This window comes from Dermacentor albipictus, chromosome 8 (genome assembly GCF_038994185.2).
Source record: "Dermacentor albipictus isolate Rhodes 1998 colony chromosome 8, USDA_Dalb.pri_finalv2, whole genome shotgun sequence".
In the NCBI taxonomy this organism is placed as follows: domain Eukaryota; kingdom Metazoa; phylum Arthropoda; class Arachnida; order Ixodida; family Ixodidae; genus Dermacentor; species Dermacentor albipictus.
Genome location: NC_091828.1, coordinates 82,370,637 through 82,388,126, shown reverse-complemented (window position 1 = coordinate 82,388,126; position 17,490 = coordinate 82,370,637). Strand labels below are relative to the sequence as shown.

Below are 17,490 nucleotides of genomic sequence, written 5' to 3'. Positions count from 1 at the left end.
GAGATTCACGACTGGGCAGAAACACACATTTCGGCTCATTCTCTTTTTCCGTCGGCCATACTTGCCGACGCACGATGCTTCAATGACATGACACTAACCGCAGCACCGTGCCCCTTCAGAATTCATCCGAGACACACTCAGTGTTAGTTGACTGCTCAGGAATGTGGCACAACTGTAAGTACATATGACAGTATTTGCAGCAGTGTATCTAATAACACTATTCCATTGATGTGAGATGCGAGCCTACTTAGGGCTGCAGAATGATACCCAGCATTATGGGAGGAGCATCATATGCAGCGAAGGCCTGTTAGCGTAATCATGCCAAAAGGAACTCCATCATCATTATCCATTGCTAGGAGCCTTATCCCGTGGGACGCATGGCCTGAGCACATGTATTTCAGGGAAGCCATTTCACAGTTTGTTGATGCTCAGAAAGCTGATCCTGTGTGTGTCTATGAATGGTTGCTGAGGAGGAACACCCTGACAACCTAAGAGAAGTTTTAGGAATGCAAAGCCATTTTTAAGACTCAGTGATCGCTATCTACTAATGTGGCTTCTACATTAGGTATGCAAACCTTGTACATTTGCGTCTACGTATGTGATCTTAGGATGCAGTAATAAAAGAGGGGGACAAACAACCTTCGCTTGTGGCCGTTACGATACTAAATGTTGTTTAGGATCGGCTAATGTCAGTGGTGGGTGCTCAAACCCTATTACATCCAGTTCTATTCTCCTGTTAATTTTATTAAGTGCTGAAATGAAAAAAAAAAGGCTTATTTGATTATATAATTGGACTTGTGTGCCATGCAGTAGCTGCGTAGCAGTGTCTAAAACATGAGGCATTGTGGCCTAGATTCCCAAGTAGAAGACGTTTGTCCAGTAACCAATCCCTTAGCTGGGGTTGGTAAAACCTTGGGTGTTACATATGAACATCATCGAAACATGCGCATATGACCACTGGCCCAACAACCCAACTGCCATCGACCGCCCCCAACTGTCAAGTTGGGGGTGCGGCCCTTAGACATGTGCAGCATTAGCACAAGTACATCCTGTAAGCTTTTTCCTGCACAGTAGACAGAGTGGGAGCTTACCTTCGGTGTCATAGCAGCAAGCTTTTCACCTTGGGCACCAAAAGTGTCTATCACCTTTTCTCTCATTTTCTGTGAGAAAGGAGGATCACAACAGAGAAAGCGCGGCTCAGACATTTAAAATATAACGTTGTGCGGGTTGTCAAAAGGCTAAAAATGGTTAAAAAGGTACCATTTTAGCACTTTAACCACATTACGATGACCATTCGCCAGTCTACTGTCTCTTTATTTTGCTGGTTTCAAATACACAATTACATTTAGAGTAAATAGATTGAGACTTTACAAACCCTAATTAGGGTAATAAAGTTTCTTCATTTAAAGGTAAGTTTGCACTGTTTGGGGAAGCAATAGAAGAAAACAGGTTGAAAACATATTATTAACAGATGGCTACGAGGTGTAAGTCATAAAGAATGCAATGTTGGAAATATAATTTCATGGGGCGTTGATAACTGATTTTCAGGTACCTTGAATCTCAAATTTCAAGATACGACTACACTGCCGCCAGCACAACAACAAATTAAAAAAAGAAAAAACTCAATTCCAAAGTATGCTTGTCTTTTATGTATTGCATGCTTTCCAGTTTTCTCTGCTTTTCGCACTAGACGAAATTTTGCTTGGGCACAAGGACACTGTTTCTACACACCTCCAAAAAGTGCAAAATCTCTTTTTCAAATAAAGCGTTGCTTTAGCAAGAAAAAAAAATCACATAGATAGTATTATAGCATGAGTATATAGTAGTAAAGTATAAAGATATTAGGGATGAAACATTCATCCTTCAGCTACACCAGTTACATGTTCTACTTTTGCAGAACAGATGACTGGCAATTTACTTGCAAAATGGGCATACAGAACCAGAAAGGAAAAGGAAACACAACTCAGTACAGCAGGAGATTAGATGGAACGACGTGATCAGATAATTTGCCACCGCTAGATGGAGTCGACTGATACAAGGCAGAGGTAGTAATTGTGAAGTCACCAGTCGAGTTGTTCGTTTTGCGTTAGCCGTAAATAAGCCGATAATGACGACCAGTCCACAAGATCCAACACAGGGCAAAACTGAATTAACAGTAGCCGTAAACTTGCGTACTTAAAAGAAATCAATAGTTTTCCCCCCTGTTAATTTGTGGGCTCGGATGCGTGGGTCCCCTATGCCAGGCAACGCCGTCAAGATGTCGGAACGTACCTCAGAAAAACGCTGATAGACACGACTCCACGAGGAACGACTTGAAGAATCGCGGCTGCACACCAGAAGCTGCGAGACGATTTTCTTGAACAGCTCCTTGATTGATGCTGGGCCTTGCTTTTCGTTCAGGGCGTCCTTCACAGACTCGTACCAGTCCTACAGACACAAGCATGGCCGACATTCAAGCACACAGAGAAAAAAATATGTGTGCACTGGCCAGGGAGTAAAGAATGTAGATTTGCCTTATCAAGTTAAGAAGAACTTGTTGTTCAGTGAGTTGGTGCACCTTAACAAAAACTTACACTTGCATGAACTAATGACAACATTTATTCGTTAGTTTGCACAGTTTAAATTTTTGTTTGTCAGGTTCGTAGCTTACAAGAATTAGGCATTTCACACGGTAACACTTAGTACACTTCAGTAATGTTTCTTCGTGAGGTTTCACGTGATCTGTGAGGAGTTGCTTGAGTTGCTCAATGTGCCTCAGTACAGATTATGACTCAGAAATGGATGAGGAGCAACACCTTGTAAAGTATAAACTACTTCATTCAAGGTGTGGCATTGCCCTCTGTTTGGCAGAATCTAAGCATGTTCACGGACGGTCGAAGCACGTGTTTTGGATCTAAATTAGAAGTTGATCTTATTAGGAAGACGTACGACTACGAAAATGTAGCAGACACAAAAACATCCTGTGCATTTTAATATGTTTGTGCAATGTATAAGGCATACATACTATATTGCTTGACATTTCACTTTCCAATGGATCCATATTGCAAACTGTTTTCCTCACCTTGAATGCAATATCTGGGAACTGCAACAGCTCCAGAGCTTTGATGAACTCATTGACAAGTGGAACCTTGTCCATGGCCTGTTGCAGGCTAAAAGAGAGACAGAACAAATGTTCAGCTTTCAAGCAGCTATGAACCTGTTGCATACAGCTACAAAGCAGTCGAAAACATACCGGCCTACAAAGTTCTGACAGGCTTTCCTTGTCTTTGGGCACTCAAATGTGTAAGCACTGGAGCTTACCCGGAAAGGGTAGATTAAGGCCTGGGGGAATACAGGGAAACAAGGAGACATGTTAGCCGAGTCTGGAGAAGTACATTTAAAGCAAAGCGAGTTTTCACAAGACTTAGTAAAAAAATATGCAAATGCAGTTGCAGTGTGTTTTCTGGATTTTGAATACAGGGGAACCCCGATTATAGAACTTTCTTGGTAACACCTGAAAACATCATATAATCTGGGCATCGCATAATCTAAACCAACAAACATCTGACCTAAATAGAAGGTTTCGAGCGATAGAATTGCGAGGAGCTTAAATTTAGGCTAAAGGCAAATGGTCTACATGACTCGGAAACCAAAACCGCCAAACAAGTAAATGCAAGAACAATACTGCTTTGCAGGTGCCACTCCCACTTTATTGGTGAGATTTAGTATACTGTACAGTGATATGTGTCTGCCAGCATGCTAAAACATTGTTTTCTAATTTACAGACTTAAAAAAAATCTGCCACTTTCTTATAGCCACACAGCAACATTCACAAGAAGGTTACCTATGGTGGCGTTGTCTGCATAGATGCACCTCCGAATGTCGTTGATAGTATGCAGAACAACTGCAAACACGGGCACAAGCACGGCAGCATCTGAGGCGTTGCCCTCATCCGAGGTGGCAACCAGCACTGTCGACATGATACCATGACCCGCACGGCACCAGAAACCCAACAACAGATGCATGAGAAGTCTTGTGTGTTCGCGCGTTAACAAAGCGCTGAACTGCGTGCATTAACAAGTGTGTCCGATACGGTCTGCATGCCTTCCGGTGGCTAATTCGTGCTTTTTCGCACATGTTTTCGTGCTTTCCATACAGGCTAAGGCAGTATTCTTGGGCGATAACTTTCGGAGATAGTTTCCCTTTCGTGGGACTTGGCAAAGGATGCGTCGAAGCATATGGTCTACAGTGCTCTTGGCACTGCACAAAAATAGCGAGCTTGGCACGGGGCCAAAAACACCGTTGGCCCTATATATCAATGCGTCTAGTGAAGGGAGCAGGTGCTGCTGAGAGAAAACGCTGAGAGAGAGCGAAAACGCAGTCAGACTTCTACGAAGGGGCAAAGGCAGGTGGCGGTTGAGCGATTTGGAGAGGGGAAAGGGAAATGAACGATGAGAGGGCAGTGAATGCGAGGGAAACAGGCAGCTCGAAAACCTGTTGCAGCTTTCTGCATGCGAAAGGGCATTCTCCCCTTTCTGAAGGAGGGGACAGTGCTGTGAGGAAGCTGTCAAAAGCTGGCGGCACTTCTCAAGTGTCCACTATTGAGTTAGAAGTTTCGCACAGGACGTGGTACGAGACGGGACATGCGTAATCTCACGTCACATAATCAAGGTTTTTAATGCATTGCCTCTATGGGGATTCCCCCAGGACTGCACTAATCTGTCATAAAACCTGGGATGCCGTAAAATCGGGGGATTTATAACCGTGGTTACACTGTATGAGGTTGCAGACTTGCTTCATTTTGTGCAAATTGACTACAAGCACATCTTGACAACTTGAGAGTTAATAGCATTCAGTTCATGCTATTCAAGGCAACCTTTGCCTAACCTGTACAATAACTACACTGCTAATGTACTTTCTGGGAAACCCACTTTGTAGGCATGTTCTACACCAGGGTAGATGACTTGTTTTCTCTTTCGTTATTCAAACTTGCAGCACATGCCCAATAATAAGTGCTTCTAGGTGTATGCAACATGTTTTAAATATTGTCATTTTTATTAGTGTCCTTGCTTTCTATGCACTATGTTGGCATGGACAATTATGCACAGAGTGCCTGAAGAGGTTGAACAGCCTTAAGGTGCCAAAACCTCTAGCAGGCTATACTAAATAACAGCAGCCGCTATTTCCGCAAGGTAAAATGTGCTGACACAGCCGATCCATTAGGCTAGGCCCTACGCCATCTTACATTAGGGTAGTGATGGGCCACGCTGTCGACGATGTCAAAGAGGAATGGTCCCACTTGCTTGTCAAGAAGGGCAAGAATCTGGTTGATCCAACGCAGAAACATCCAGCAAGGCACCTTGGAGCACTGGTAGAAGAGATGAGTAAAGAGAATCAGGACACCAAGGGGCCATTTTTCTTTCTTTACAGCAAACCACACCAACTCAACAGACAATGAAGTCAAGAAAGGCCTAAAGGAAATGAACCATTCTGCTTAATTGAAATGCATAATGAAATATGAGTGAGGATCAAGTTTATGACGATCCTAAAATTGGTTTAATGACAAAGAAAATGGCGAGAGGGGGGGGTGGCACTAAACTGGGAGAAATGACACATTCTTGCTGGTGCAAGTTAAACCCAGAACTTTCGCGTAACACATGCGATGCCCCCTCAATTAAGCTACAAGAGCGAATCTCCTTCTGTACACTTTCTTGGGCATTTGTCGATGTGCATTAGACCTAGCCCGGGCAGTGTTAGTTAGCGCCACTCAGGCCTTGGCGGCAGATGTGAATATTCTTCTAACCACAGGTGTCACTTAGAGAACATGAAGTTGGGAGTAAGCAGCTGACCAATTGTAAAGGATGTTGCCAAACGGCATGGACGCTGAGAGGTCATTTCCCTTCCTAGAATTGGTTGAGGTCGCCGTTTTCGGGCTTAGCCGAGAGTAAAGCCAGCCGGGCGCTTTGGTAATGAGTCGGGAGACGCTCTTTGACGGCAGATAGCCCGCGCCGACGCGTCGGGACATTTTAACCTGTCACGCGTGCAGGCAAAGCGTCGTTAGGGCGTCAATGGTCATGCCGGGGGGGTACAAAGCGGCAGCTTAAAACCAGAGGGATCGGTGACCCGACGCGCAGTCTCTTGAAAGGTAGGCTGGCGCCACCGAGACAAATCCATCGGTGCACTTAGCTTTACGGGCCCGCCGGACGAGACGAACAATGCACAAGACGGCATTGTGAATCAGCGGGCGCACGTCGGCAGGGGTGTCCTTTGCGGCACGCAGTGCGCGATGGGATTAGTTAAGGCGCGAGGACGGGGCGACGCAGGTGGACGTTCCCCGTAAGTGTTTTTCAAAGTGTCGGGAGACTTTTCCATATATGTCGCGGAGGCGAAACGGTTGGGATGTTATTTGTTTATTTGTTGTTTGGTGGTTACTTTCTCTCCCTCTATCTCTCTGAATGTTCCGAGGAACGCAGGGAGAGGGTGAGAGAGAGAGTGCCCAATGAGTGACAGCCCAGTTGACCCAATCAGGTCACTGGGGTGTCGTGATTTGCCGTGAGGGGATTCGGGAGGGGCAACCGAAGGTTTAAAGCCTGGCTCCCGACCGCTCACAGGCGTTCCGGGCGCAAGAAAGGTGCTCTGCACTTTCGGCTCTGCCGAGTTAAGGCGCCGGTCCCAGTGTAACCCAAGGGTCTTGACGTACGAACGGTGCTATGTACTATCGGCTATGTCGAGTTGATACGTCAGACCCACTGTAAATAGCTGTCAATGTATATAATGTGTACATAAAGTCTATCTCCAAGTGCAACGTCTATGGCGTCCCATCTCTGATGGAAGAGGAGAAACGACGACAGCTGAAGCAAAGTTTTCTCTACCAAGTAAGCTGGTTACGCCAGCTTGGAGGCACTCTGTGCCACGAAAGTAAGAAGAGAAGGTAAAGAAAATTCACTGGCGCAGTCTGGACAGGATCGAAACAGTCGACGACAAGGAACGCTCTGCATTCCGACTGAGGCGTCGCAGACAGCGAGGAAGTTCGCCGAAGACTGCAAGAAGCAACTTGGCAACGACATCGAACTTCGGCCTGGGCAAGAAAATCCGCAGCTGAGGCGAAGCAAGCCGTCAATCCAAGGGCATCGACGATTCCTGGCCGTCTCCACTTCGGGCAAGGTCCCGTGAGGACATTGGAACTTTGGTGCGACCGACGGTGCCGACTCCGCAACGGGCAAGGCATGGCAGCAGCGACCAGCAGCATCTCAGCAAGTGGTGAGTCCTCTCGTTCTTACACCTCGGGGGTACCGCTGCCTGGTCGTACTGTAGCGTATGAAAACGAGGTTCGGTCACTTGAACCCCGACAGGAGAAATCAGCCCACGATGAGTGAATCGGAAGCCGAGAATGTCGACGACCACTCAGAGGGGTCTGTCGCATCAGAGAGCCAGAGGGAAATGGACCTCAGAGCCCTCGCGGATCGGCGCCGGGTGCTTGAGTTGGAGGTGGAGCTTGCGCGACTGAGGCAGAATGGAAGTGGGAGCTCACGGGAAAGCGGGCACGCGTTCGGTGTGCAGGATCGCTGCAGTGAGCTGAGACGCTATGCTAAGTGTCTCGCTGGGGTGCTTCCCAAATTTCCGTCAGAGGCCGAGGCTCCGGTGTGGTTTGAGTCGGTTGAGAGCGCCCTGACGGCGTATGAAGTGCCGAGGGGGTATTGGGGACAGATTGTTTTCCCGTTGGTGGCGGAGAAGGTTCCGTTTTTGTCCACGAGGCTCAGCCCGGCGGAACACAAGGATTATCCGAAAATCAAGGAAACAGTACTTGACGAGCTCAAACTTTCCGCAGGAGAATACCTCAAAAGGTTCTTGGGGTCAGGAAAGCGCATGGACGAAGGGTGGAGACCTTATGCAACTCGCCTTCAAAGCTACCTGCACTTCTACCTTGACTCGAGAGGCGTGTCGACGTTTGAGGAGCTCGTTAAACTGTTGGTTGCAGACCAATTGAAGAAAAACCTGTCAGATGACGCACTCAGGTACGTCACGCTGCAGGAAGGGAAAACGTGGCTAAAGGCACCGGACCTAGCCGCGCTACTGCGGACATTCGAGGAGGCGCAAGGCAAAAACAGCGCAGGGAAGCAGCTGAAACAAACGACGGCAGAGTCGCAAGGCCAGAGTGTTAAGCCAGGCGTACCGCAAAGTAGTCGCGGCGGCGGGAAATGTCAAGGCGCGGAGACAAAACCAAAGTTTAGAGGCTGCTTCGCGTGCGGGGCTAGTGGGCATATGAAATGGAATTGCCCCCTGGGTCAGGGGCAGCAAACATCGAACGTTCCGAGTACTAAGAGCGATAATTTGTCGGCGCACGTGGCGATAGGAGAGCCAGCAGCCGGGCACAGCGACCTCATTCCCGTGGTTCTAGAATGTAAGGATAGGAATATCGACGCAATTTTGGACACGGGAGCAGAAATTACAGTGTTGCGCGAGAGCGTAGTTCCGCAAGCGATCGTACAGGCGCACGGAACGATCAGCCTAACCTCCGCCTTCGGAGATAAGGTGAGGGCAAAGCTCGCGGTGGTCCCGTTAACAATGTCCCGCGAATGTGGCGTTTTCGCAAACGTAAAAGAGGCGGTGCCGGTGTTGTGTGCGTTAACAGACAAGCTCACGGAACGGACCGATTGCCTGCTGTCAGAGGAAGCATGGCAATTGCTTAAAGCCGAGCGCGATTTGAAAGGGGTAGTGAAAATCAGAGACCAAAAGGCAGACGGCGCCCAGCCAGAACTCGAAGGCGTTCCATCGGACACAGGAGCTGCGAGGGCAAATGAGGAGTTTGCGTCCGACGTAGTCCGCGAGAAGCCAGTGGCGTGCCTTTCTGGGGAGTGCGGTGCAGCCGCGCAGGCTACCGTTTCAGCTTCGCTTGCGGAGGCGCAGCGGCGACAGTCGGGTACGGCTGAGTTGTCGAGAGAGGGTGACGGGGTTAATCCCGAAGTGTCGCTAAGCGGCCCACCCGACGACGAGAAATCCGGTCAGGAGATCAAGGAGGGAGAGCCAGGTGTATCGAGTGTTTCCGAATTCGGGTCTGATAGCTGTGTTAACCGAGAGTGCGGCGGCGCTGCGGTTGCGATGCAGGCATGTACTGAGGTTGCAGAAAAGCAGCAGCCAGCAGCTACATCGTTTGTGGGCTCATCAGCGGTCGATCAGGTTCTGGCAATGGCCGACGTCACTCTGGTGAAAGTACTAGATGTCCCAAGAGAAGAGAAGACCCCAGGTGGAATGGTTTCCACTGATGGCGACGTTGTGGAGCGTCGTCGTGAGGCGCGTGGTGGCCAGAAACACGATGGGATCACGGTGAGCTCTCGGAGAGTAGAGCTAAATGTAGTACCGCTCGAAGATCCTCAATTTATGACTGGACCAAGCGATGGTTGTGCTCCCATTCACGAAACACAAGTGACGGCCGCGCTGAAATTAAGCGCCGCCGTCAGTGTTCACGTGGCGACAGCTGCAGTGTTGAGAAAAGCAGACGAGGGCACCATGTGCGAACCAACCGAGGTCTCGGCTCGATTCTCGATGCCTCCGAAAGGGTGAGCGTGCAGGGCTGGTCAGGCGGTTTCTATCGTAGCACTGAATCCAGGTGCGCTCAGGCCGATGGGGAGCATGAGTTTTTCGAAGCGGTCGTGGCGCGAAGAAAACGTCGTTTCCGAACAGACGGTTTGTCGCAGCGTGCGCCGCGAGATCACCCGTACACGCTGCGGGGAGCACCCATTCGACCCCGGCGGCTAAGTAGGAGCTGTGGGGGGGTTTCCACTCCACCTATGTTTCACGTTAGTTTAAGGTGTAGGATGCTTATGGCATAGTTGAAGGTATGCTTGGGTGAAGGCAGCGGTGTTTCCGAGGGAGATAAGATACGGGAGGACTATGCAGTGAACACTCGCGCGGAAAAGAGTGACGTGCAGAAGTACTGAACTATAGAAGAGAACTGTGCGATGAACGGTGCTCTTCAGTGAAATAAGCGTTTTCCTGTCGCATTATTGCATGCGTTCAAGGAGTTCTTGTCGTTCCGTTGCGTGTGTTTTTTTGGTTTTGTGTGTGCGGTCATTATAGTGACACTGTTACTCGCGATGCTGTGCATGAGCCATGTTCGGTGTTTGTTATTGTTTTGTTCTTTTTAATTCGTTAGTGCTTGTGCATTTTATATGCCTGTACGGCCTTTCGTTCAGGTAGAGTTAGTGTGTGACCATTGTGCGCTTGCATTCTGTGTTAGCGCAGAGGGGCTCGGTTGTTGAGGAGCGATGCTAGCTCAGGCCGCCCGGGCAGGGACAGAGAAATCCTAGTGCCGAAAGCGTAACATTTGTTTTACTTTCTTTGCACCATCCTTTTTGTTTTGTTAGTATTCAGGTACCCGCATTTGAGCGTGTACATGAATCTTAGGGAGGACGTGTAAAGGATGTTGCCAAACGGCATGGACGCTGAGAGGTCATTTCCCTTCCTAGAATTGGGGGAGGTCGCCGTTTTCGGGCTTAGCCAAGAGTAAAGCCAGCCGGGCGCTTTGGTAATGAGTCGGGAGACGCTCTTTGACGGCAGATAGCCCGTGCCGACGCGTCGGGACATTTTAACCTGTCACGCGTGCAGGCAAAGCGTCGTTAGGGCGTCAATGGTCATGCCGGGGAGGTACAAAGCGGTAGCTTAAAACCCGAGGGATCGGTGACCCGACGCGCAGTCTCTTGAAAGGTAGGCTGGCGCCACCGAGACAAATCCATCGGTGCACTTAGCTTTACGGGCCCGCCGGACGAGACGAACAATGCACAAGACGGCATTGTGAATCAGCGGGCGCACGTCGGCAGGGGTGTCCTTTGCGGCACGCAGTGCGCGATGGGATTAGTTAAGGCGCGAGGACGGGGCGACGCAGGTGGACGTTCCCCGTAAGTGTTTTTCAAAGTGTCGGGAGACTTTTCCATATTGGCGGCGAGGAGTTACGGAGTCGCCCTCTATCGGAAGCGCCTCGCTGGCGTAGTATGAGGGATCACGCGGCGCGCTCCTCATAGGTGTTGCTGTCAGCGCTCAGTGAAAACACCACGCGCGAGCTCTTCCGAACATTTCTCTAAGTACTTTCGAAACGAGAGAAGTTTTTCACTGTCTAAATAATTATCTTGGGCAAACTGAAAGCGCACAATCGTTTACAGACGCTATCTCTTTACCGAATACGTACAGTGAACGCCACTGCGCGCGGTCGCCGCGATGGAATCTCCCGAACAGGCTTCTTGCGTGAAAGGTAGGTAAACGCTAAGAGCGAACTATGTGAAATATGTTCTTATAGTGTTCCTATAACTAAATTTAGCGTAATAGAATGAAGCCTCAATGCAGCGATCGCACAGATTCGCAGCGACCGACTGCGCGTCTGCATGCTTGTCCGCGCACTATTTCGCTTTCGCCGCGTGCCCGTTTTCGCACCGTGCCATGAGCGTTAGGCCGCAGAATATGAGCGTTTGAGAGTATACAAGCAACTATTGTTGCGTGGGCGCTACCAGACCTGCTCAAAAAATATTTTCATTGTAGAGACTTCGACTCCTACAGGGACTTATGTGCCGTCGCGACGATTCAATATTTTTTTTTATCTTCTAAATTCTTTTACCTTTCAATATCATTTCTAGAGTTGCGTCGCACTGTATGTTTATCGGTGTTCTCAGCGTGCGATTTCCCGCTGCTCCTTTTTTGTAATCTAGTGCATTAATTCATAACACAAACATGACCATACGCCATGCTTTTTTTAATGTGCTTCTTACCGCTCCCTTTCCACTCCACTGAACTTGCCAGTATCTATAGCATCGACGAGTTCATAGACCAAACCGTCATGACATTACTCGGGCAGCGGACTCGGGCGAGCGTCTCAGTGCGCGCTTTCCGAACATCACAGACCCGGCGCCGTAGCAGAAATCTTGCTCGGGTCTGTGCTTGCTGCATACCCGAGTTGTAGCCGATGACTGTTTGCCGGTTTTATGTTTCGCGAGCCAAGCTTCACGCAGCTTCTTGTCCTGCGGCTACGTGTGAATAAGGCTGACACCGGCCTCCGTTACGTACGTCCGGCATTGCGGCACCGAGCAGTAGCCTACCATGTTGCGCGCCTTCAAAGGTAGCCACTACCTATTGTAATGCTTTCAAGCGTTGTAAAGGAGACACTCGAAGCGGGAAAATATCGCCACTGAATGAGGACCGTAGCGTACGAAGGAATTTAAACTCTCGTTTTCAGCTCGCTTCGGCGCACCCGAAGCAGCCGACGCGGCCGCTCTGTCCACGTGATCCCTCCTAGCACGTCACGCCGACGGTGGCGCTAGCTTTTCCAGTGGTGGAGCTCGAGGCCAATATGTCGCGGAGGCGAAACGGTTGGGATGTTATTTGTTTATTTGTTGTTTGGTGGTTACTTTCTCTCCCTCTATCTCTCTGAATGTTCCGAGGAACGCAGGGAGAGGGTGAGAGAGAGAGTGCCCAATGAGTGACAGCCCAGTTGACCCAATCAGGTCACTGGGGTGTCGTGATTTGCCGTGAGGGGATTCGGGAGGGGCAACCGAAGGTTTAAAGCCTGGCTCCCGACCGCTCACAGGCGTTCCGGGCGCAAGAAAGGTGCTCTGCACTTTCGGCTCTGCCGAGTTAAGGCGCCGGTCCCAGTGTAACCCAAGGGTCTTGACGTACGAACGGTGCTATGTACTATCGGCTATGTCGAGTTGATACGTCGGACCCACTGTAAATGGCTGTCAATGTATATAATGTGTACATAAAGTCTATTCTCCAAGTTCAACGTCTATGGCGTCCCATCTCTGATGGAAGAGGAGAAACGGCGACAGCTGAAGCAAAGTTTTCTCTACCAAGTAAGCTGGTTACGCCAGCTTGGAGGCACTCTGTGCCACGAAAGTAACAAGAGAAGGTAAAGAAAATTCACTCCAATATTACCCTTGTATGCTACCTGAAGGTTGCCAGAGTTGAGGCGCTTTGGTCAGTTTGACCATAAAAGGCGAAGTCTGGAAGAAACAAGATCTTTAGATCAGCTTATATATGTGCTACCCATAAGCGGTCAAAACCAGATACTAGCTTATTTTTCTGCTGTTGTAGCAGAGTATGTACCAAGTTTTTCTTCTAACAGTGGTTGGCAGCAACACTGTTACGTTCACTGAGACAATATTAATCCTGCTTTGTAGGCAGAAGAAGTGCAATCATGGTTCACTTGGCACAAAACAAGTGATCACTGCTTCCAAATGTGATAATAAAGAGAAAGCTCTGAAAAATGCCTTCTGTAGACAAAAATTTGAGCGCAAACAAGCCAGTGGCAGATTTGGAAAAGCCACTGACGCCTGGATCCCTGGTTATGCAACCTGCAGCACACGTTGAGGAAAGAAAGGGCCTACCAAGAAGGTCTTGTAATTCATGCATCAAAAAAATTTAGAAACGCAACAGGCAAAAATCTGCAAAAGGATCAGAATATTAGAATAATTCTTGTCACTCTCAACTCGTTTGCTGCAACAGCAATAGTGAACATCGGCATCTTCTGAAGAACAACATCTTTGCTATGCACAATGTCATTGTCGTCTGCTACAGCATTGTGTGTTGTGACCTCTGAAATACATGCACAGACGCCTCTCCTCTCAGAGTCCCTGCGAGGGCATGATACCTCGTACAAATTACCAAGTGCAAATGATTCATAATAGTCCAGTGATTAAAGTGTCCTGCTCCGAAGTAGACGTCGCTTTAGGATGTGAGTTCGAAGTCCAGCAGAAGCGGCGGGTGAAGTTTTAATTTTATTTGCTCTATGGCAAAGATGAAATTAAAGATTAGAAGGTGGCTTGATGAAAGCCTGATAAGCTATAATGACGGCCATTGCTGTCATTGCACGGATGGACAAACTTAGCAAAGTTACTTTTGGGCCTTTTATCGTACAGACTCATGTGAGGAGCTCACTTAGCCACATGCCCAACTTGGCAGCCCAAATTTGCTTTAAAAGAAATTCCAACGGAGAAGCTATTGTGCTCAGCGCCCCAATGCCGCCTGTGTGCACTGGTGAATTTTTGCATGCTGTGCACTTCTGCAAGCCACTGCTAGATGGTGACCGCTGCGTGTTGATTTCAGATGCACTGGTACATCTGAGGAATCCAGGGTATGCACAAGTCACCGGCTGCGCTGGCACCATTTTGACCAAAAGGTTCGGTCCTGTGCGAAGGCCGCACCTTGTCAAAATTGTGAAAAGAAGCGGCGCTTGCACGTGTCTATACGGTAACTGCAGTTAGGATAATTACAGTTACTTGGCCTCTCATTGCCTGGCAATTCAATGTACCAGTGTTTTGTGGCAAGAACTGCCGTTATCATGGCACAGGTGGAAGCCATGGCCCGCATAGCGCAATGACATTGGTCCGCTGGCACTTTGCTTGGCTTGGCTGTGGCCGTATGCCGAGCTCTCCTTGCACAGATGCACCGACTCGATCTATGCAAGTCAATGCAGCAGTGCTCACCTGCGCAATGAAGGCCTCCCCGCAGGACGGATGATGCTGTAGTAACTGCAGGAGTTGGGGAAACATGTCGGGTGCTTGGCCGTGACCCAGTCGCATGGCGGTCAGTACAGCATCCACCAGGATTTGCGGGCACTCGTCGCGCCGTCTCAGACTTGGCTCGCCTTGTGTCAACAATGTGCATTGGAAAAAGAGACATCAGGTAAATTGAGTGCCGCATGCAGTGTTAAATTCCCTTCAACATTCGTTGATCTTGTTTCGAATACGATGTCTATTATGGGGACAAGGAACAATGTTCAGTTCACTTGCATAGTCTAACCGGTCTTTGATTACAGGTTAAAAAACAAACAGGGAAATCATAAAAGAAAAAAATTTCATAAACTTGTTTCAGGTTACTCATAAGCAGACTTGTTTGTTGTGGACACAGTTACATGCACAATAATGCTGAATGCATGTCTTTTTAGTGCACAGACGAAAAAAAAAAAAAAGAGCAAGAATGTCTAATCATGTCCTTAACATCCATAAGAATGCGGGTTTGTTTGCTGTTTGATGGGAGAGCTTGGATGGCTTAGCAAGCAGTAAACGACAGCAGTAACAAGCAGTAAAGGACAGCTGTTTATTTTTCACACAACTCAAACATGCACATGCGTGCGCAAGCATTACATGCCTGCACAGTGACATACAGGTGCATTGTTGCTTTTACTTGATGCTGCAGATATTAGTGACAAACCTCTTTTTTTCACTTTCAGTACCTCACCAGAAAACCTAAAATGCACATTATTACAGAGTCATACCAAGACAGCGCACCTTAGAAAGTGTAAAGAGCACCGGGATGTCAGTAACACAGTCGCCCTTGATGCGCAGTTACACTTATTTCTAAAAGCAGAGTGCAGGATTGCGCTAGTATGTTGGTCATATTTAGACTAACAGCGCTAATGTGACACTTGGACACCAAAGAAGAGAAGGGACAAATACGCCACCTAACTGTTCCTTCTCTTCGCCGGGTGTCCAAATTTTACGTTCATTCTTTTAGGCTAACTAGTTTTAAAGAAGCGTATCTGAAGGCCAACTGAAACAAAATGTTGGACCATGTAAGAAACGCGGTTTCCGATAGTGAAGGGAAAGAACAGCCTACACACAAAATGTGATTTTTGAAATATGCTTTGATGCGGCATATAAAACTTGTGAAAGAAAATATTTCTTGATACCATAATTAAAAAGAAAGGATGCTGCCATTACTGTTCAATGGAAGTGATACATGATCCAGAACTCATGGGTTCTTGGTATGACCTCTGAGATTGGGCACCACCAGTGGCTGCTCCACGGCGTGGTGAAAAATCTCAGAGGCAAGGCGCCGGGCCGGGACTTACGTCCTATCCACTAACCACCAGGTGCACGAGTCTGCTTAGTTACTAAAGTAGACGTTTATTGATTTGTCTCCAGTTAATTCCATTTTTTGGTTCACTTTATCCCGACTGAAGGTCCCAGCAGGTGGCCATCCATTTCTATGGGCCTAAACTTTCAATACTTCGATCCTGAAATTAAAATTCGCCACATAAATTGAACTTGACCCGTCAACATGCAGGTGCCTGACCCGTGTGGTGACCCCAACTGCAACCCCTTTAGTGGCACCATGTCTTGGTGGAGCTTAGGGTACACTGAAGGCGTTGAACCACACATCTTCTCCCATCAAAAATGCCTATTTTCAGCCTGCCCTAGAAAGATTTTCAAGATATAACAGGAGCTCGGAATGTGTGATTACGATATTTACCCGATTCAAATGTGCACCTTCTTTTTCCATGATAAATGGGCCAGAAATCGCCTGTGCAGTGCAATCGAATACGAAAACAAAACCACATTTATGGCGCTCAAGTGCTTCACCATGTATCACAAGTGTAGTGCGACGAAGCTGACTTTAGAAAACTAGCTGCCACAGTGCAACACACATTAGACTCTTGCCCATTTTTGTTGCTAAAAACTGGGCACGCGTTAGATTTATACCTGTACTTGGGAGCTTTCATGTCATTTCTACGTTAGTTTTGTACTTTGGACACATAGAAAGCGTGTATGTGTTTGATTTAGGGGCGTGTTAGAATCGGGCAATTACTGCTAAATGAATCTGCAGTGTGTTCTGGCATTTCTTTTATTGCGACAGCAATTATATGGACACTTCAGGCGAATTCCTGCCGTCGGCATCGCTGTGATGTTCCGTATAAAGCCCAAGTGCGGTAACATCCGCGTATGAGCACCAGGGGAATAGAACCTTGCATATGGGGTTCCCTGCGTACAGGCTGCGTATGGCCTGGCCCCACAGGCCCTATTTTGAAAGTGATCAGCGGTAGGTACAGTGTCTCGGTGTGCTGAGGACTGGTGGCCTTGTGCGTGCTGTGTTAGCCTTGCTTAGTTCACAGTGAAGCAAATCGCAGCACAAAGGACTATTCGCTTGCTGCTGCTGCTGCTTCCCTTTCTCATGCCAGTGTTGTGATAGCGAGCGTGCACAGTCATAGAGTGAGACGTGTTCGCGTTTTCCTGAGTGCACATGACAACATGCTTGTTAATTTAGTTAGCAAGCAAACGTTTGAAGCAGTTGACGCAGCTGATAAAAGGACTAACCTTACTTTGTACTGCTGTCTAATAACTTGTGTGGGGACGCGAGACTCTCTACGCCCCCTGATATGTTGTTTTCCTGCATAGCTCCCGTCTCCTGTAATCCGGCTTCGCCATGTGGCTTTACTGCGGCGGTTGGTATGCAGTATGGTCGGTAGTACAAGAGATGGCGCGAGTGTTGCTCTGCTTACAACCCCTAATGGCGGGGTTACTTGGGTGCAAAAAGGAGAAGGCTCTTCCTCTTTGGCTCGGGATCGGCAAGCGGCGCGGACATTCTGTGCGTTTGCCGATCCATGCTTCTGCAAGACCGTCTCGTGAGGCCTACCCCAGAATGGACGAACACAACTGTTTGAACGCACCACCATTCTCATGACCGTATGCATGAACGACCAGGCGTTGGTGTCCAGCATGGGGCAAACACATTTGCTTGCTATGCGGT

General features: G+C 48.3%; 1 protein-coding gene across 2 annotated transcripts in view; it reads right to left on the bottom strand.

Annotated features, from left to right (window-relative positions):
* LOC135898644 (DNA-dependent protein kinase catalytic subunit-like) overlaps window positions 1-17,490 on the bottom strand; it is a 193,693-nt gene that overhangs the window by 25,837 nt on the left and 150,366 nt on the right. For both annotated transcript variants that reach the window (XM_070523647.1, XM_070523648.1), the window contains exons 78-83: window positions 14,448-14,608; window positions 5,225-5,347; window positions 3,233-3,321; window positions 3,062-3,149; window positions 2,272-2,427; window positions 1,092-1,160 (exon numbers count right to left, since the gene is read on the bottom strand). In XM_070523647.1, coding sequence (XP_070379748.1) covers window positions 1,092-1,160; window positions 2,272-2,427; window positions 3,062-3,149; window positions 3,233-3,321; window positions 5,225-5,347; window positions 14,448-14,608 — 686 coding nt within the window. The remainder of the gene's footprint in view (window positions 1-1,091; window positions 1,161-2,271; window positions 2,428-3,061; window positions 3,150-3,232; window positions 3,322-5,224; window positions 5,348-14,447; window positions 14,609-17,490) is intronic.